Genomic DNA, 22116 nt, shown 5'->3' with positions numbered 1-22116 from the left:
CAGACAGACACACAGACAGACAGATCTACACACTCACTTATTCACTCCCAAGATAGGCACATGCACACAAACACACCCACTATAATATGCTCCCTTATTACAATCTGAGCAGAGTGTGTGCCTGGGGAGAGGGTGGTGGAGTTTTAATATGACACACAACACAGTACTTGTGTTTGCCCAACATTTATTAGCATTCCTACTCCTACACCCCCCCCCAAGCAGGTTGTATGATGAAATAAGAGCCGGCTTGTGATATTAATAAAGCGAGAAGGATGAGATGGAAGGCACACAAGAGGTACCCACGACAATTCACATCCCGCCTCAACAGAGCCACAGATGACACAATCTGCACTCCACACCGCCCTCTCCCATCTGGACAAGAGGAACACCTATGTGAGAACGCTGTTCATCGACTACAACGACTACTACAACACCATAGTGCCCTCCAAGCTCATCACTACGCTAAGGACTCTGGGACTGAACACATCCCTCTGCAACTGGATCCTGGACATCCTGACGGTCCGCCACCCAGGTGGTGAGAGTAGATAAAATTGACAGTTTCAATACCCGGGAATAATTCATCTAACCAGAGTCCGGGGAAATACAGCAAAAATGTGCCCATTTAAAGTGTTCAAAACCAAGATATAGTGACTATGTAAAGATTCTCCGCAAATAAGAGAGGTGCTGCGCCACCTTGTCAGCGCCACTATGTAAAGATTTCACAGAAAGTGAAACTGATATTTAGTAATGATAGAGTAAATGACTTGAGAAACAGGCCGTTCATAAATTCAGAGTGTTAATCATGTTCCTCAATTAATTCAGCGCATTTCAGCAGTTGGTCCAGGCTACAGTATCTTGACACACAGCGAACCCCGAGTAGGCTATAGCGTTGTCGGATCATACAAACTTTGTAACGGCAGTCAAACAAAAGTAAAATGACCCAAGTTGAAAGCTTGCTAGATAACCTCCAACGAATGACAGAATCTCTCCTATTTGGCAAAGTCAAGTTGATGATTATACAGACAGCAGATCAGCTCATGAATAACGGGGAGATGATGAGAGGGAACTGTTTAAATATCAAGGCATCTTAACGGGGACCAACTCTATTTATAAAAAACAAAATCCATATCTACTCTCATACCGTTTGATGGTCACATTCTCTACCGAAGCTCTCATATGGGCAGCAATACAAGACAGAGCAGACATATTATAGCGGTATTTTGACATGCATAGGCGAGACATGCTTTGATAATGCAACCTATAGATTACAGAATAAGGTTAGGAATTTTCAAGCGAGACAGGAGTCAGGATTTTGGGTTTCAGTGGGATTGGGACAACAGAAAAATAACCTGGGCTCTGTATAAGGCTACGACGCGAGTCAAAAGATAAATAATAGGCTACAGTTGATTTAGGATACATGTTTCTGATCAGTGATAGATGAGCAAATTAATAAATAAGCTACCACGTCCACTTGTCCAGCCAGAGATCAATTAACCAAATATATACACAGTGAAACAATGAAACAATATATTCAGTGAAACAAAATCACATAGATTGATTATCAGACAAGTCAGAGGTTTTTGGTCAAGAGTAGGCCAGGTTACTACACGAGTGAAGGTCAAGGAGACTAGCATGTATAACATGCTAGCAAAATGTTCTGATCAGATAATATACAGTGCATTCGGGAAGTATTCAGAACCCTTGACTTTTACCACTTTGTTAAGTTTCAGCCTTACTCTAAAATTCATTAAAGGTTTTTGCCCCGTCAATCTACACACAATAATCCATAACAACAAAGCAAAAACAGGTTTTTAGACATTTTTGCAAAAAACTGAAATAATCACTTTTACATAAGTATTCAGACCCTTTACTCAGTACGTTGTTGAAGCCCCTTCGGCAGTGATTACAGCCTAGAGTCTTATTGGGTATGACCCTACAAGCTTGGCACACCTGCATTTGGGGAGTTTCTCCCATACTTCTTTGCAGATCCTCTCAAGCTGTCAGGTTGGATGGGGAGTGTTGCTGCACAGATATTTTAAAGTCTCTCTCTTAAAACGTTTGATCGTGTTCAAGTCAGCGCTCTGGCTGGGCCACTCAAGGACATTCCGAGACGTGTCCCTAAGTCACTAAGTCACTTTCTTTTGGTTGTGTGCTTAGGATCAATGTCCTGTTGGAAGGTGAACCATCGCCCCAGTCTGAGGTCATGAGCGCTCTCCATTCATCTTTCCCTCGATCCTGACTAGACTCCCAGTCCTTGCCGCTGAAAAAGATCACAAAAGCATGATGCTGCCGCCACCATGCTTCACAGTAGGGATGGTGCCAGGTTTCTTCCAGACGTGACACTTGACATTCTTGCCAAAGAGACACTTGGCATTCAATTTTGGTTTCATAAGACCTTCATAAGAATCTTGCTTCTCATGGTCTGAGAGTCCTTTATGTGCCTTTTGGCAAACTCCAAGCGGGCTGCCACGTGAATTTACAAAGGAGTGACTTCCGTCCACAACCATAAAGGCCTGGCTGGTGTAGTGCTGCAGAGATGGAAGGTTCTCGCATCACCACAGAGGATCTCTGGAGCTCTGTCAGAGTGACCATCAGGATCTTGGTCACCTCCCTAACCAAGGCCCTTCTCCTCCGATTACTCAGTTTGGCTGGGCAGCCAGCACTAGGAAGAGTCTTGGTGTTTCCAAACTTCTTCAATTTAAGAATGATGGAGGCCACTGTGTTCTTGGGTACCTTCAATGTTGCAGGCATTTTTTGGTACCGTTCCCCAGATATGTGCCTCAACACAATTCTGTTTTTTCCTTTGACATCATGGCTTGGTTTTTGCTCTGACATGCACTGTCAACTGTGGGACCTTACAGTGGGGCAATAAAGTATTTAGTCAGCCACCAATTGTGCAAGTTCTCCCACTTAAAAATATGAGAGAGGCCTGTAATTTTCATCATAGGTAGACTTCAACTATGACAGACAAAATGAGAAAGTTCTCTACAAGGCTACACACTGCAACAGAATAATACCGTTTCTGGTGAGCAAAGTTTTAATGTTCTGAATGTTTATCCATAGGCCGACTGACATCGCTGGTGAGATTGTCTCAATCCCTAGTACAGGTGACAGCACACAATTTACATCTTTCAAACTGAATTGAATGTGCATACTATTCAAATCACACAGAATGAATATGGATTGTTTACGGTAACAGTAGCAAAATCTTACATTGCCACTTTAAGTGTAGCGTTAGAGTCTGCACTTGCCTAAAACCATTTCCTACAATTTCAGCAACCACAGAGGAACTTTCAAATAGCTTCCCCATGAAACAAAGTTCCTTTCAAGTTCTTTACCTTCCCAGCTATCATTTATTTACTAGTTGGTAACTTGGAGGATGCCAGAATATATATACAGTGGGGCAAAAAAGTATTTAGTCAGCCACCAATTGTGCAAGTTCTCCCACTTAAAAAGATGAGAGAGGCCTGTAATTTTCATCATAGGTACACTTCAATTATGACGGGAAAAAATTAGAAAAAAAAAATCAAGAAAATTACATTGTAGGATTTTTTATGAATTTATTTGCAAATTATGGTGGAAAATAAGTATTTGGACCTGTAACTTCTTTAAGAGGCTCCTCTGTCCTCCACTTGTTACCTGTATTAATGGCACCTGTTTGAACTTATCGGTAAAAAAGACACCGGTCCACAACCTCAAATATTCACACTCCAAACTCCACTATGGCCAAGACCAAAGAGCTGTCAAAGGACACCAGAAACAAAATTGTAGACCTGCACCAGTCTGGGAAGACTGAATCTGCAATAGGTAAGCAGCTTGGTTTGAAGAAATCAACTGTGGGAGCAATTATTAGGAAATGGAAGACATACAAGACCACTGGTAATCTCCCTCGATCTGGGGCTCCACTCAAGATCTCACCCCGTGGGGTCAAAATGATCACAAGAACGGCGAGCAAAAATCCCAGAACCACACGGGGGGACCTAGTGAATGACCTGCAGAGAGCTGGGACCAAAGTAACAAAGCCTACCATCAGTAACACACTACGCCGCCAGGGACTCAAATCGTGCAGTGCTAGACGTGCCCCCCTGCTTAAGCCAGTACATGTCCAGGCCCGTCTGAAGTTTGCTAGAGAGCATTTGGATGATCCAGAAGAAGATTGGGAGAATGTCATATGGTCAGATGAAAACAAAATAGTTGGTAAAAACTCAACTTGTCGTGTTTGGAGGACAAAGAATGCTGAGTTGCACCCAAAGTACACCATACCTACTGTGAAGCAATGGGGGTGGAAACATCATGCTTTGGGGCTGTTTTTCTGCAAAGGGACCAGGACGACTGATCCGTGTGGGGCCATGTATCGTGAGATTTTGAGTGAAAACCTCCTTCCATCAGCAAGGGCATTGAAGATGAAACGTGGCTGGGTCTTTCAGCATGACAATGATCCCAAACACACCGCCCGGGCAACGAAGGAGTGGCTTCGTAAGAAGCATTTCAAGGTCCTGGAGTGGCCTAGCCAGTCTCCAGATCTCAACCCCATAGAAAATCTTTGGAGGGAGTTGAAAGTCCATGTTGCCCAGCAACAGTCCCAAAACATCACTTCTCTAGAGGAGATCTGCATGGAGGAATGGGCCAAAATACCAGCAACAGTGTGTGAAAACCTTGTGAAGACTTACAGAAAACATTTGACCTCTGTCATTGCCAACAAAGGGTATATAACAAAGTATTGAGATAAACTTGTGTTATTAACCAAATACTTATTTCCACCATAATTTGCAAATAAATTCATAAACAAATCCTACAATGTGATTTTCTGGATTTTTTTTCCTCATTTTGTCTGTCATAGTTGAAGTGTACCTATCATGAAAATTACAGGCCTCTCATCTTTTTAAGTGGGAGAACTTGCACAATTGGTGGCTGACTAAATACTTTTTTGCCCCACTGTATATAGACAGGTGTGTGCCTTTCCAAATCATGTCCAATCAATTCAATTTACCACAGGAGGACTCCAATCAAGTTGTAGAAACATCAAAGATGATAATTGGAGCCTGAATACTTATGTAAATAAGGCATCTGTTTTTCATTTTTATTATTCTGCAAAAATGTTCCCAGAACTGTTTTTGCTTTGTCATTGTGGGGTATTGTGGGTAGATTTATAAGGAAACAAATGAATTTAATCCATTTAAGGCTGAAACAAAACAAAATGTGGAAGAAGTCAAGAGGGCTGAATACTTTCCGAATGCACTGTATGCTACCAGCTCTCATAGGTCTCATGTCAGAATTAGACGTTCATCCATGTTTGTCAAACATCAAATTTGGAAATGATTCCAAATGTCGAGATTGGCATTTGGGATTGGCCCCCCCAAAATGGGATTGGCCCCCCCAAAATTACATGCAACCTTTGGAATCAGACACAGATGCTTAAACTCATCCGCCGTCCCTAACGCACTTGAAGAATCGAAACCAAACAAACTTGAAAAAGGTAACAGCGCTCACTGTTGATCCTAGCGGCAGGTTTCCACTTCATCTCCAGACATGGATGGACGTTGAATACTGACTTGTATCACGAGTGAATATATGAGCAAACGTAAAAATAAATATGATCATTAGCACTCAACTCAACAGCAAACATTTTCCCCAGACTATTTGTTACCAAATATCCAAACTCAACACAGGGTCCCCATCAGGGGTGCATGCTCAGTCCCCTCCTGTACTCCCTGTTCACACACAACTGCGTGGACTCAAACACAATTATTACGTTTGCTGACAACACAACGGTGGTAGGCCTGATCACCAACCACAATGAGGCAGCCTATAGCAGCGGTTCCCAAACTAGGGGTCGTGACCCAATGTGGGGTCACCTGATATGAAAACGGGTCGTGGATAATTTCCAAAATCCTGAGAAAAATATATACAGTTGAAGTCGGAAGTTTACATACACCTTAGCCAAATACATTTAAACTCAGTTTTTCAAAATTCCTGCCATTTAATCAAAGTAAAAATTCCCTGTCTTAGGTCAGTTAGGATCACCACATTATTTTAAGAATGTGAAATGTCAGAATAATAGTACAGAGAATTACTTATTTCAGCTTTTATTTCTTTCATCACATTTCCAGTAGTTCAGAAGTTGACATACACTCAATTAGTATTTGGTAGCATTGCCTTTAAATTGTTTATCTTGGTTCAAACGTTTAGGGTAGCCTTCCACAAGCTTGGGTGCATTTTGGCCCATTCCTCCTGACAGAGCTGGTATAACTAAGTCAGGTTTGTAAGGCCTCCTTGCTCGCACATGCTTTTGCAGTTCTGCCCACAAATGTTCTACAGGATTGAAGTCAGGGCTTTGTGATGGCCACTCCAATACCTTGACTTTGTTGTCCTTAAGCCATAACTTTGGAAGTATGCTTGGGGTCATTGTCCATTTGGAAGACCCATTTGCGACCAAGCTTTAACTTCCGGACTGATGTCTCGAGATGTTGCTTCAATATATCCACATAATTTTCCTCACTCCCGAAGCCATCTATTTTGTGAGGTGTACCAGTCCCTCCTACAGCAAAGCACACCCACAACAGGATGCTGCCACCCCCGTGCTACACGGTTGGGATATTGTTCTTCTGCTTGTAAGCCTCCCCATTTTTTCTCCAAACATAATGATGGCATTATGACCAAACAGTTCTATTTTTGTTTGATCAGACCGGAGGACATTTCTCCAAAAAGTACGATCTTTGTCCCCATGTGCAGTTGCAAACCGTAGTCTGGCTTTTTTATGGCGATTTTGGGGCAGTGGCTTCTTCCTTGCTGAGTGGCTGTGGATATAGATACTTTTGTGCCTGCTTCCTCCAGCATCGTCACAAGGTCCTTTGCTGTTGTTCTGGGATTTATTTGCACTTTTCGCACCAAAGTACGTTAATCTCTAGGAGACAGAACGTGTCTCCTTCCTGAGCGGTATGATGGCTGCGTGGTCCCATGGTGTTTATACTTGCGTACTATTGTTTGTACAGATGAACGTGGTACCTTCAGACGTTTGGAAATTGCTCCCAAGGATGAACCAGACTTGTGGAGGTCTACAATTTTTTACTGAAGTCTTGGCTGGTGTCATTTGATTTTCCCATGATGTCAAGCAAAGAGGCGCAGAGTTTGAAGGTAGGCCTTGATATACATCCACAGGTACACCTCCTATTGACTCAAATGATGTCAATTAGCCTATCAGAAGCATCTAAAGCCATGACATAATTTTCTGGAATTTTCCAAGCTGTTTAAAGGCACAGTCAACTTAGTGTATGTAAACTTCTGACCACTGGAATTGTGATACAGTGAAATAATGTCTGTAAACAACTGTTGGAAAAATGACTTGTGTCATGACTTGTCAAAACTATAGTTTAACAAGAAATTTGTGGAGTGCTTGAAAAACAAGTTAATGACTCCAACCTAAGTGTATGTAAACTTCCGACTTCAACTGTATATACCCTCCCAAAATGATCATAATATAGTCTTTGTATCTCAAAATCATTGCAATGTGGTTAACCTTCGTCTACATTTTTCAAATCTAAAAAGACACAACTCTACCAGAGTGCCCTTAGATCATTTGAAAAGGCTGCACTTGACTGTTGCACTTGAATCATTCCCACGGTGAATGGCTAGGCCCGCTATGCTATGAGACCACACACTATTACAGAGACTCTGATATTACTGGCCGCATTTGATATGGTGAAAACAACGTGGGGTGGGAGATGTACAGACACTCGCATCAATACCTTTGTCAGATAACACTGCTAAATGAAGAAATTATGCTATTGCTAGTAATCAAGAGAAAACTCTGACTGAATGACTCAAACTGAATGACTCCAAATGTACATTAGCCGTGAGGGCCGAGATGCCCATGAGTTGACGTTTGTACGTCAGGGGATGCTATTCACGAGGACATATTGTTCCGTCTCACGATTCCCGAGCATGAAACGGCACAGAGGATGTTCAGAATGCTGCGTGGCTATATTGACGAAAAAGATTCCATGGGATGGAATGGTGGGATCTTGCACAGATGGGGCTCCATCTATGGTGGGACGGCAGGCAGGCAGGCCTCTGCACTCTAGTTATGATTGCGTCTCTCTCTGCCATATGGAAGCATTGTATGATACACCGAGAGGAACTGGCAGCAAAAGAGCTGAGCACAGAACTGAAATATACTGCAGCAGGTAACTTCAATGGTAAACTACATCAAAGCATATCCACTGCACGCAGGCCTGTTCACAAAACTATGTGATATGTGATCAGAGCATGACAATGTTCTATCTCACACTGAGGATTGGTGGTTAGCAAGGGGGAGGGTTGAAAAGATGTTCACATTGACAGAGGAACTTCTGTCATTCACAAAGGATGTAAAAAAACATTTTTTTTTTAAAGAACTTTCTGTGTAAAGTAAAAGAAAATGTCTCCTTGCCTATGCAATAGACATCTTTGGGAAACTGAATTCAAGCATGCTGGGGGAATAAATAAAAAAACATTCTATAGATGCGTAACCGCATCAGTGGATTCAGAGGGAATAATTCTTATTGGAGAGTCTAACAAAAGTCTTACTTATTGGAGAGTCTTACGAAAGCGAACCATGCCCCCTTCCCAACGCTGAGCATGTTTCTAACAGAACAGCATCAGTAAGTGAACTGGGAACTAAGCAATCTCAGACTTCTGACTTCAGTGCATTAAGGATAACTGGGAACTAGGGAAAAAAACGAGCTCTGACTGGGAAAAATCCTTTTCAACGGTCATCCAACTCAGGCCTCTTTCTAGAGCTCCGACATTCCGACCTGAAGATCACTGACGTCATGATTTCACCTCTAATTTTTCAGAGTTCCCAGTTATCTTGAAAGCACCATAAAACTCCTAGTACCCTTTGCCAGCTCAAATCTGTGTGAAGCTGGATTGAGTGCTCTCGTTTGCATTAAAACCAAAAATGTTCCTGACTTTGAGATGCTCCGACGCGACATGCATCAAGCATACCCTTCTCATTAGTGGTGGTGAGATAAGACATTATGTCAGTCTAATTTGCAATTGACTGTCATAGCCACACATTCAAAGTATATGATGGTGAGTTAAGACAATCAGAATGTTAGAAATGTTTTTCAATTGACTGCGATAGCAGTATGTTAATGACAATTTTTAGGGACTCCCTCGGACACCGCCTGGTATAGAGGTCCTGGATGGCAGGGAGCTCGGCCCCAGTGATGTACTGGTCCGTACGCGCTAACCTCTGTAGCGTCTTGCGGTCAGATGCCAAGCAGTTGTCATACCAAACAGTGATGTAGCCAGTCAAGATGCTCTCAATAGCGCAGCTGTAGAACGTTGAGGATCTAAGGGGTCATGCCCAATTTTTTCAGCCTTTTGAGGGGGAAGAGGCGTTTATCGTGCCCTCTTCACAACTGTGTTGATGTGTGCGGGCCATGATAGATCCTTAGTGATGTGGATACAAGGAACTTGAAGCTCTCGACCCGCTCCACTACTGCCCTGTCGATGTGAATGGGGGTGTGCTCAGCCCTCCATTTCCTATAGTTTTCCATTTCCTTTGTCTAGCTGACGGTGATGGAGAGGTTGTTGTCCTCGCACTACCCTGTCAGGTCTCTGACGACTTCTCAAACTTGTTTAGCCCATGACCCCATTTTGATATCCGAAAATTCTCGCGACCCAACCATGTGAAAAAAATGGTCATTAATAGCCTATGGTTGGGGTCGTGAGAGTTTGGGAACCCCTGCCCTATAAGGAGGTCGTCAGAGACCAGGCAGGAGAACCTGTCCCTCAAACGTGTTATTACTTTTCTATTATTTTCTTTCTCTCAGCAGTTGGGAAGGGCCCGTCAGGAAGCATTTCACTGTTGGCCTACGTCTGTTGTTTACGAAGCAGGTGATGAATAAAATGTTATTTGATTTGAGAGGACAAAAGAACAACAGTGGGGAAGGAGGAGTAGTGGCATGGAGGGTTGGTTAAAATGTGCCTGCTGGTTTCATCAGGAGTAGGGCTGAAGAGAATCTACAGGGAAGTTAAAAGCACTGTCTGAACACCGATTCGATAACACTTAAGCTATTCATGGTTTCGATTGGTCTCACTTGCAAAAGAGATTTTATCTCAATAGAAATAGACCTGTATAGAAATAGATAGGTTTGAAGCAGTTGGATTGATTTCATTTAACTCCATAGGTATTTTTGTATCTCCGCAGATCTATCTGGCCTTACTGGTTAACATTAAATTACTTTGTTTAGCGCACAGTGCTTGCAATGCCAGGAATGTATACATGCCTAATACGCTTTGGATAAAAGTGTCTGATGAATGGAATATATTCGTATTATTTCAAGGCGTGCTGCTTTTGTACTACTGTACCTCTCCAGATCCTCTGCGTTGTCGCCCTGCTCTGCCTTCCCGATGCCAAACTTGGCCTTCAGAGAGCGGGAGCGGGCAATGACCGTCTCCACCGCTATCAGCTGGGTAATCACGTCCTGTTGGAGGAGACAGACGCATAGACACAGTACTAGGGTGGATGAATTGGGGGTAGAAAAAAAGTATACCGTGGCTACCTTGCAGTCCAACCAATGGGTTAGAGGTAGAGGTTAGGGATTAGAGACTGTTGGGTAGAGATCGTCAAATCTTGCCAGGTCTCCCTTGAAAAACAGGATTTATCCTGGTAAGATAAAGGCTAGATGAAAAAAAAAGTTGTTTCCAGTCACCTCTAGTTTCTTGTAGTCTGGGCTGGGGTGGCGCAGCAGCTTGCTGGCATGAGAGGTGGCCTGCTGGATGGCCTTTCTAACAGATAGGATGTCCTCTACTGACTCTGTATGGGAGAGAAGAGAGGAAGTTGGTGAGATATGAGAGAGGGATAGACAAAGAGACAGAGACCGAGCAACAGGACCCTGCGGTCACTAACCCTCCTCCTTCTCCTTGAGGATGGCAGCATGGAGGATGCAGGGCAGGAGATGGCGGGTCAGGTCTGCTGGCTTCTGTACCGCCAAGTAGTGCAGCACCTGGGGGAGGGGAAGAATATCAAAAGCAAATTCTCTCTCTCCATCTCTCTCTCTTACAGCAATTATGATTCCAGAGGTTGTCAGGGACCCGGCAAGGTACTTGACATTTCCAAAGGCATTGTTCTTTTACAAAACTGGTTCATCGGCTTCTTTTGACTTATGGAGGCTGTCTGCCGCATAAACGCAATTGTGTTGGCGAGAGGCAGCGCTGCATTTTAATGACCCTCCTCTTTATACAACACAGGGTCATTCGTTATGTTGAGTGAGTCAGTGATGAGATTCCAGAAGCTCAATCTGATTTGGTATCCCTTAATAACACACAACCCTTCAGGCTCTCGTGCACAGGGAGAGCACAGGGATAGAAGGAAAGGCACAGTACAGCTCTCTTAAGTTGTCGCAGAGTGACCTTGTGGCGATGGTCTCGACTGCAAACAGAGGACTGTGGATTATAGAAGCACACCTGTCATCTACCTACTTAAGAGGACAACTTACTGGAGCAGGAAGAAAAAAAAGAAAAAAAGATATATAAATCAGCAGTAAATTAATTCGAAACTAAATTGTGCACCTGGAATTTCCCCAAAAGAGCCGGCTGGCTGGCGGCAGCCATACGGATGAAGGACGCCGTGCTATAGGCTAGATGACCGACCTTCAAGGCCCGGCAAGGTTCCCCTGAACTCGGTTTAAACTCTCAGGGAGGGGACCCATGGCAGGGAGGGGAGGGACAACTTGTGTGTGTGTGTGTCATAGCAGGGACACCTTGTGTTCTGACCTACTTCCTATTTCTAGCAGCGCTGCATGGTGATTGGCTGAAACAGGGACAAACAGAGAGAGGCAGAGTGTGTAGTGAACCTGGCAGTGTTTCGATCTCTGGGCTGGCAGCAATGAGCTGCAGAACAGGTAGAGGTGCCATTCACTGAGTCTCAGTCTAGCAGATCAAAGGGGGGGGGGGCTTTTGAACTGCTTGTCATATTAAATCAGTCAGTGAATCACAATGCAAAATGGCTCTGGGTAAAAGTTGTTCTTAGGCACAACTTATCCTCCCCAAATCCTAACTTGAGGGGAAAACCCCAAACTGAGCTTCTCCCCCCTTTTAGTAATTCCTGGTCTGGTAACCAAAGATTCTGGAACTAACACGGTATGATGTGATTTATCAGTTGTAAAAAGGTTAAATAAGGGCTCTGATGGGACCAGAGTTTTTCTAAAAATCAGGTCACATGGTTTTAAAAACTCCTGGAAAAACTCCTGGCCTTTGGGAGGATGAAAACCATGTCAAACTGCAGCAACCTTTATATTTTAAAGCTAGACGAAAGGGGGGGTTTTCATCAACACATACACAGAGACACCAACATTATTGGACGATAGAACTCACGCAGGTCTGCATTGTGTAGGCCTGCACGACGCAACTATAGGCTTAATACAAAAAAAGACCTCAAAGTCTATGTCAGATAGAGTTCATTGATTAATTCCAGTTAATAAAGTTGGATTGAAAAAGTCTAGGTTGCCTAGTCACCCAAAGTTTGAATATAAACTAAATTGAATATTTAGTATTTTCAAAACCAAAACCTGGCCAGAGGGATAGTGTGAAGTAGATTGTATGCAGCTGTTAGGATTCTACAGTTGACCAGACTAAAAAAAAAAATGTACAAAATTATGGCGGCCCTGGAATGCACAATACAATTCTTAAAGCTCAGTACCTTCTCAGCCTCCTTGGTGTCGTCAAACAGGCGTCTCTGTCTGCGAGCGGGGGTAGTCTTGGCTGTGGCCCACGCCTCCATCCACATGTTTCCCGGGATCTTCATCCTGGCACTCAAGTCACCCCTGACCACTGTGTCTCCGTTCTCGTCCACCACCTCCTCCTCAACGTAGTCCCTGGGCGAGTACCACCTCACAAAGTCCTCCAGGGTACAGCCAGGGTTCGCTGCCTAATATGGACACGGACAGACACAGGCTTGTCACTGTCACAGCAAAGTCATGTTCTCAAACCCCGCAGATGTTCAAGGTTTTCCACTATATTCTAATCTTCCAAAGCATATATACACAGTCAAGAGAAGTAAAAAGTCTTCTAAAAAACCCTGGCGATAGTAGCAGAAAACACACATACATCTGGCTGATGTCATCACCACCTCTAGTGCTTCAGCTCCCCTCCAGAGCAGTGCTCGCTGTCTGTGAGATCATGACTCAAAGACAGGTGATGATTCAGGTGTAGCAGACAGCATCAGTCTGTTAATGGCCCTCAGAGGGACTGAGTCTGAATCAGAGTACCTGCTGCTGTGAAATAAATCAATGTCTCACTGCTTCCCTGCTTCCTCTGGAAACCAACCGACTGACCAATTGAACAAGAACTTTTGTGTGACCTTTCGCTGATGTGCGTTAGTGAGATTCAACACAGTAATTTCTCTCCTTCATTCACACTCCATAATTAATTAGAAGCCTGCCTTACTTCATTTCCTTTATTTTTTTTCCCGTGGTAAGTTTCGTAGCGAGAAGACAGCTCCATTTCAGTGCAGCGGCAGTAGATGGATTGATGAGAAAGAGGATAAAGCGTGAATAACTGAGACAGGAGCTCCTCCGTAGCCTGGGGGTCCAGGCCAGGACAGGAGGCTTCTCTACTGCAGTCCCCCTAAAGAAGGTGTGCGTGTGAAATGTGTATTTGCGTGTGGGTGAAATTCGTGTGTGCGCGCATACCGGAATTCGTGCGTGTGACATATTCAGTTGAGGCGGGGGCTGGTTACGTAGTGCTTGGCTGTCATATTCCTAAGTCCCCACCATTCATCAGTGGTCCATCCTTGGCATTGCGCCCGCAAGGACCGGGATAATTAAAGCTAAAATGCCAGATTATGCTTGGCTAAGCACAATTACATACAGAGCAGGTCGGCCCTGGCCATGAAACATTTTGAGGCCATTCTAACTCAACTAAGGGCCCCATTTACCGCTCTGGTTGAATACACAACATTCTTCTTCCTCTAGTTTATAACCCATCTCCCTCCTCCTCACGTCAGCTGTTGTCGGAGCTCAGAAAGAACAGAAGAAGAAGAGGTCGAGAACATACAACTAACTCCAAAGTAGAGCATTTAGTGGGCCAGCTAAAAACAGACCGGGGTAATGCAACAGAAAGTTGCAACTGTGCCCCCTGAAAGAACACTATTTGTCAACGTTTGTTACTGTTGGCAACAAAGGGGTTGAGCCTGAAGTCCCATCAGAGAAGTTTAAAGATAATGACCTGAAGTTCTGAACCTCTTGAATCCAACAGCTTGGAGATGGCAGGTGTGGCTTCATTCTACTCAGCAGAAAAATGGGGTACGTTTCACTGTATTCATTGCACAGTAAGGTGACCATAGAGATTAATGAAGCTTTCTTTAGCCTGAGTCCATTCTTTTTTTAAAGAGACAACTATTAAAAAAGAGCGGCTTTGTAGATTTGTCTGCATGACGAAGGAAATCTACATGAATCATTAAAAAGCATTTGTGTGTTCAACATTCTATCAACTAATACTTTTACAGGCATAACATCAACGACTAGTATTCAATACGACGGAGGCTTATTTTCTAAATGGAAATTATTTGAAGCACTAAAACAGAAATCTTTACAGAAAATCTGCTCTCAAAGACCTCTTCACATGTCCAAATCCACACCCCTCACGTTTTCTAATAAGAAAGAAGCCTTTCATTGATCTTAATAACACAATTAGCATGCCCTCCACTATGCCACCGTGTGAGACGAGGGAGGCAGAGAGACTGAGAATCAAATCAAACGCCCCCCAGTCTGACACATTGACTGACTGAGAGGACGGAGAACACTAATAGGCTCCTGTGCCACTCACCCAGTCTGGGTGTCAGTGAGAGTGAGTGTGCCTCTCTCTGTGTGTGTTTCTCTGTGTTTGTGTGTGTGCCAGCATTCATTTCAGGGTGTGTGTGTGTGTGTGTGAAATATATATGTCAGGGCGGGGTGTGTGTCCTCACCTTAAAAGACTCCATGTCTGAGAGCAGACAGGCACTCTGCATGCGGGCGCGGAGGTGGGCACCTTCGGCTGACGTGCCCAGTTTGGCCAATACCTCCGACTGCTCCTCTAGAAGGTCTTCTGTCATGGGCGCTGGCTCCTGGGGAGTGGGGAGGAGGACACTCAGGGTTTCTGTGTTTTAGGGGTTTTGGTGTGTGCATGAAGAAGTGCGTGTGTGGGGGTTGGTTTCCGATACACAAGGAAGCCAGAAACTGACCCCTAAAGCTGATCCATAAGGTCTGTATGTCTGTACAGTAATTATTAGTGTGAGAGACATGCTGCAGTGACAAGGATTGGCCCGGTCATTCACTCTGAGCACTACAGAGGAGACAGCTCGTCATGTTCATTAGCAACCTGTGGAACAATGGAACACTTGGGGCACCTACAACCCCATGCCAAAACACCCACAACGCCCTGCCAATCTCCCATCAGCTCCAGCTAATGAACACTGGTTCTGTCTTGTAGAGCAATGTCCACAGTCCTGTCTAGTGTCCAAGTTGCTGAAGGGCAACTGAACACTGCATAATGTTCGCTAAGGTCGGACTCGGTTCCACCACTGGCAAAGTCAGTTATGATCACCGGCCAATCAGGTGCATAACGAAAATGATTATGCACCTATTTGAATGAACAAGAAAGACTGATGACATGTAGAAGTAGGTGGTGGTTGGCCAAACTAAAGCCAGGGCTTTAGCTCAGAGGACTAACATTGTCTTGAGTCACATAGATTACCCAGTAGGTTTGTTATGTACAAAATAATCACTATTGTTCAGATAAAGCTGCTAAATAAAAGTCCCTAATTTCATAGAATCCTGATTCTGCTCCCTGGCTTATAATAACTCCCTAATAGCCATTACTTACACATTCTATAAGCTGCTTTAATTGGCCATTCCTGCCTTTTTCATTGCTGCCATTATGCAACTGTTTTCCAGCACAAAGCAGGCTTATATAACAATGGGCTCCATACAACACCCAAAGGATTTCTGAGCGGAAGTAGCCCAATGTAAGGCTGCTGTACCTACCTTTTTAAACAACGACCGCATACCTCTAAATGCAAAAGGCCACACCATGCAATCATGAATGGAAAACGGGGGGGCAGAATCCAACTGTGCCTTTCTTTCCTTACCATCACAGCCTCTAATGCATTCTACCCAGTGGCTCAGACTGACTAATGCACAGTCGGGTCTGGGAGAAAGAAAAGACTAAAAGCCTGTCCCCTCCTGAGCAAGTTTCTAATGAAATAAAGAAAGACCTGAGTCAGAGGGGACCATTAGCTGCGGCTCTTGAGAGACCCACGTCCTAAATTGCACCCCATTCCCATATATAGTGCACTACTTTTGAGCAGAACCCTACGGGCCTTGCCCCTTGTCAAAAGTAGTGCACCATATACAGTATAGTATGCTATTTAAGACGCAGCCAGAGTGTGGAGAATACAAACAGGGCAGACAGGAGCGGCGATCAAAAAACACTTTACCCAGACTAATTAAAACTAGGGAAGGAAGGTGAGAATGCCGAGCAGAGCATGAGTAGTAGTGGAGCAGAGGCATCCACCTCATTACAAATAGTGGCAATGCCATGAATCTAAAACACCCATCTCTGCCTACCCCTGCCTGTCCCCCCCTTCTACCCTGCCCCCGCTGTTTAAAAGTTCGACAGAGAGGGAGAAAGAGAAAAGAGGGAGTGCGGGAGAGAAAGAGAGAGAAAGAGAGCGCGGGATAGCGAGAGAGAGATTGACAGGGGTGTCAGAGAGGAAATGGTTGAAAGGTAATAGAAAGAAGAAGAAAAAACAGACAGGCGAGTAGAGATGGAGACAACAGATCCAGACAGAGACAGAGCAGCACAGAAGAGCAAACAGACGTACAGATAATCGATGGATGTAGGAAGAGAAAGAGAAAGAGAGAACATGTCATTGAGAGGACAGACAGCGAGAGAAAGAGAAAAGAGAGAGGAAATGGAAAAGGACCGAGGGGTAGTGGGAGTGATATATGAGAGACAGAGACACAAAAGTTTGGAGAATGGTGTGTGGATAAAGAGGGAGAGAGATGGAAAAAGGCAGACAGAGAAAAGACAAGTGCAAAAATCCCCGCATGATACACCGAGACAGCCGGAGACTGAGGCCGTGTCTAAGACTTGACAGTTAATGAATGCAGTTTTTGTATTCTTTAAGGACACATCATGCGTCTACAGCTACATTTAAATGTATCCACCATGTCCACAGTCAGTGTTGCCAATTTAGCGACTTTGTCTGTCGACATATTTAGCAAGCTTTCAGGCCCCCTCCGGTGACTTTATTTGTAAAAGTGGATAGTGTCAAATTCAGCTACTTTTCAGGCTGCTTTCGGGAGTTTCGACAGCGAGGATTTCTCTGATTTTAATAGCATCTTGCGACTTTCCCCAATCAATCCTGCCGCAAACAAGAGTGAAAGAAGCTGTCTGTACAACAGAAGTCACTGCAACGGTTCAGAGACAGGCAGAGAAGCACGGGGGGTGCAAGGCAAATTAGTCCACATTTTGTCAGGATTTTCCGCACTATATTCAAATGCAAGTATGTAGTCTGCAAACAGTGGAATAGGCTAAATATTATAACACAACAACTTCATGGTAGTAGCTAACTACTGTAGCTAACAAGCCAGGTAACCTCTGTGGCTAGCCAGCAAGCAAAGCTAATGGGATTGCAAACGGGTTAGAATAACTCTAGAAACAGTTGTTAGCTGGCTAGAATTCATGAGGCCAGCAAACACGTTCCTCACACGCTAGGAATGTATGTCCGCAAAAGTTATAATGAAAAGGTGCCGCTCTTTCCCAAAACCCAAGTGTTCTGGACTCTGTATACACCAGGGATCATCATTGAGATTCAGCCGGGGGACAATTCTTTCTTGAGCGGATGGTTGGGGGGCCAGAACATGAATACAAATAATTGCAAATTGACCGCAAGCAGCACAAACAGATATGTTTAACTAAAACATAATCATTTCAAACCTTGCTTACATTTGTATACGATCACGTCTTGTCTCTATTATGCGTGGGAATACTTGGGAAGAGATTTCATCCATTAAAATCCCTTGGAGCTGATTTCCTGGGGACTTTTACAATCTTTTATGTCCAACAATGAAAGTTCCACACCCAATTATTATTACAAACCTCCTGAAGGAAAACGTCTCGATAAGGTGGTCAGCCAGATCTGAACACAATCAGACCACAATGACACTTCAGCGCATCTAGACCTGATCTTCGTATTCTGATAGCAGAAGTCAAATGTAAGTGTCAATTGTAGACACGGCCTGAGACTGTGTTGTGTGTTAGCAGACACAAGCTGTGTGAAAACTTTGGGCCCATCTAGAAGTGCTGACACTAGTTTATTTTACACTCACACACTCCATCCATCCTCCACGCAGCACACAGTCAAATCCGTTCTCTTAACACGGCAAGGCGTCCGTCCTCGCCCACCAGCTGCAGCGTCTGCTGTGTGTGTCCGTGTACTGGGTCTGTGTGTCTTCTTTGTGTGCGTGTACCATGTATATGTCTGTGTACTGTGTGTGTGTGTGTCATCTTTGTGTGCGTGTACTGTGTATATGTCCGTGTACTTTGTGTGTGTGTCATCTTTGTGTGCGTGTTATGTATTTGTGGATAGATAGCAGCTTCAGACAGCCCGGGCCACCATCTCCCTTCCTGCGTCTCACCTCCTAGTGTTAATCATTGAACAGTGTCAGCCTCAGCCCTGTGCATTAATTAACTCTACTATTCATCCCAGTCTATAATTGATGAGGGGTAAAGGAGCTACACATCTCTCCAGGCTAGCTCTGGGCTCACACACATAGCAGGGAATGTAGAGGGAGGGAGGTAGCACTATCAGAGAGACTCATAGCATAGAGCACATGTGCCAAACTCGTTCCACGGAGGGCCAACGGTCTGCTGGTCTTCGCTCGTCCCTTATACTTTATTGATGAATTAAGGTCACTAATTAATAAGGAGTGTCTCTTACCTGGTTGACTAGGGCTTAATTGAAAGGAAAAAATAAATAAACCAGCAGACACTAGGCCCCCCATGGAATGAGTTTCACACCCCTGGCATAGAGGCTGATCACCAAATGGAAGAGGATATAGCCAATTATAACAAGATGTTTTGTACCTGCCCCCAAATACCTTCTACAATAAGAGGCTGAGCACAACCTTTGCTGAGTTGAGCCTGTCAGGCTAAGTTCCACATCATGCTGCTCTTGGCTTTTACCATACTTATTAAGATGAACCCACAGACATTTAAAGCCAATTATTGGATTTATGTTACAACAATTTCTTAAAAGTCTGTGATAATGAATTAGGCACTGTGTGCAGTGTGTATTGGTCAGGGCAACTGTGTTATAGTGATTTATGGTATCATAGTAACAATGAGTCACAGTATCACTACAATGTAGTAATGAATAGTTCAACGAGTCACAGTATCACTACAATGTAGAAATGAATAGTTTAATGAGTCACAGTATCACTACAATGTAGTAATGAATAGTTAAATGAGTTAGTGGTGCATATTGTACAGTACATCTGCCATGGCTGTCTATCTGTCTGACCTGTGGCATTGTTAATGACATGGTCAGTATGTGGACATATTGGTCCTAGGAATCATTTAACAATGATATGCATTGTACACCAAACATTAAACAATTAAAGGGTGCTTGAAGCCACCATGAAGATTGAAATGGCTGTGTGTGCTTGTGTGTCTGACCTGAGTAACAGGGATGTACAGGGGTTCCTGGGAGTTGAGCAGGGTCAACTTCCCGTGGGGGTGGAGCCGACCGTCTGGCTTGGCCACTTTGGCCCCGCCCTTCTCTCCGTCTGTGGACCCAGCCTCCTTCATCTCCTCTGTGTCGCTCAGGCACTCAAAGAACTCGTCCTCGCCCTCGCTGTCACTCCACGAGTCCCACGACTTCCCAGGAGACACCTCTCTGCCCATCTCCGCACTCTCCGGCCCCAGGCGCCCATTCTCAGTCCCGGTTGCCCCTGAAACCTTCCTCTCCCTCCCTCTCTCCCTCTCCTTCCCTCCCTCAGCAGTCTTCCTTCCATCATCCCTCGCTCTCTTCCTCTCAATGCAGCAGTTGAGCATCTGGGGGGCAGAGACGGACAAAGAGTGATGAGTGCAGGGAGTCAGGGAAACAGCAGCAGATGGCAAGCTTTTGGGCGGTGTGTGTGTGTGTGTAATTCTATCCGGTATAACCCCATCCCTTTGCCCCTTATCGAGCCATTTCTCATCATCATGTCCCTGTGTGCCCACACTAAAGTCTTCTCTTCCTCCTACACTGAGCTCCAAATGTCTACCTAGTGCAGGCTGCAGCACTTCATTACTATGAATAGAGTCACTTCCTGCTCTAATACTGATGCATGCCCAGCCTAGGTGGGTGGGTGGGTGGGTGGGTGGGTGTGTGTGTGTGTGAGAGAAATAGAGAACAAAGAGAGAGAAAGGGGAAAGAGAGCAGAGAGGTAGGTAGGTAGAGGGAGAGAGCGATACAGAGACAGACTCAGCTTATGAGTCAGGAGCTCTCTGCCCAGTGCAGCCTGGGCACCTCTTCCTCTTATTAAAGTGATTGCAGATAAAGTGGCTCACTCCGCCTTTCCAGAAAGATATTACCTCTCCTTCTCGCTCACACTCTCTCCGGACATCTTTATTACCACCTCTCCCTACTTCCTTTTATCTCTTCCCCTCACTCTCCTCAATCCCTCCCTCCCCCAGGTGAGGCGTGGGCAGCTGAATAACAACACTGTTTATGGGTCTGGTTCTGTCTGGGGCCTCTGCAGACATCTGGCTGGGCCATGGGGAGTAGGGCTGGCACAAAAGTTGACTGGATGACCACAATGCAGCAGCAGGACACATAGAAAAATAATTAATAGAACAGGCCTGGAAACACTGCCTGGTATTGAAACGATTTCCAAAGTAATGTAGAATGTTCATTCAAATGATGTTAACTGATTTTTTCTTTTGGGAGGGGGGAGGGTTCTATTCATTCTATTTCAATGGCAGCACATGCAGTCAGGAGCAGAGGAGAGGAGAAAATGTGTCAAGAGCAACCCCAACAATTATAATATACAATACCAGTCAAACGTTTGGACACACCTACTCAATTCCAGGGTTTTTCTTTATTTTTACTATTTTCTATATTGTAAAACAATAGCAAAGACACCAAAACTATGAAATAACAAATATGGAATAATGTAGCAACCAAAAAAATGTAGCTACCCTTTGCCTTGATGACAACTTTGTACACTCTTGGCATTCTCTCAACCAGCTTCATGAGATAGGTCACCTGGAATGCATTTAAATTAACAAGTGTGCCTTGTTAAAAGTTCAGTTTGTGGAATTTCTTTCCTAATTAATGCGTTTGAGTCAATCAATCCATCATTCCTTTAAGACATTAAGAACATTTCAAGAACTTTGCCATTTTCTTCAAGAGCAGTTGCAAAAACCATCAAGGGCTATGATGAAACTGGCTCTCACGAGGACCACCACAGGAAAGGAAGACCCAGAGTTACCTCTGCTGCAGAGGATAAGAGAGAGTTAGAGTTAACTGCACCTCAGATTGCAGCCCAAATAAATGCTTCACAAAGTTCAAGTAACAGATACAGCTCAACGTCAACTGTTCAGAGGAGACTGTGTGAGTCAGGCCTTCTTGGTCAAATTGCTGCAAAGAAACCACTACTAAAGGACACCAATAAGAAGAAGAGACTTGCTTGGGCCAAGAAACACGAGCAATGGACATTAGACCAGTGGAAATCTGTCTTTTGGTCTGATGAGTCCAAATTGGAGATTTTTGATTCCAACCGCCATGTCTTTGTGAGACGCAGAGTAGGTGAACAGATGATTTCTGCATGTGTGGTTCCCACCGTGAAGCATGGAGGAGGTGGTGTGATGGTTCTTTGCTGGTGACACTGTCAGTGATTTAATTACAATTCAAGGCACACTTAACTTCTTGAGTGTAGGGGGCAGGATTGACATTTTTTGGCTAAAAAAACGTACCCTTTTGAAACTGCCTATTTCTCAGGCCCAGAAACTAGAACTAGTATAACAGAATTGATATTGCAGGCGAAAACCTGAGGAAAATCAAACCAGGAAGTGCTGTTTTTCCTGAAAGCTCTCTGTTCC

General features: G+C 44.3%; 1 protein-coding gene across 1 annotated transcript in view; it reads right to left on the bottom strand.

The window, feature by feature from the left end:
- LOC118366978 (rab3 GTPase-activating protein catalytic subunit) overlaps positions 1 to 22116 on the bottom strand; it is a 51002-nt gene that overhangs the window by 5764 nt on the left and 23122 nt on the right. Inside the window, exons 17-22 of the mRNA XM_035749864.2 lie at positions 19708 to 20085; positions 14954 to 15091; positions 12689 to 12916; positions 10898 to 10994; positions 10701 to 10804; positions 10357 to 10472 (exon numbers count right to left, since the gene is read on the bottom strand). Of these exons, the coding sequence (XP_035605757.1) occupies positions 10357 to 10472; positions 10701 to 10804; positions 10898 to 10994; positions 12689 to 12916; positions 14954 to 15091; positions 19708 to 20085 (1061 nt within the window). The remainder of the gene's footprint in view (positions 1 to 10356; positions 10473 to 10700; positions 10805 to 10897; positions 10995 to 12688; positions 12917 to 14953; positions 15092 to 19707; positions 20086 to 22116) is intronic.

This window comes from Oncorhynchus keta, chromosome 34 (assembly GCF_023373465.1).
Source record: "Oncorhynchus keta strain PuntledgeMale-10-30-2019 chromosome 34, Oket_V2, whole genome shotgun sequence".
Lineage (NCBI taxonomy): Eukaryota > Metazoa > Chordata > Actinopteri > Salmoniformes > Salmonidae > Oncorhynchus > Oncorhynchus keta.
The sequence above is the reverse complement of the archived record's forward strand: the minus strand, read 5'-3'. Positions and strand labels throughout refer to the sequence as shown.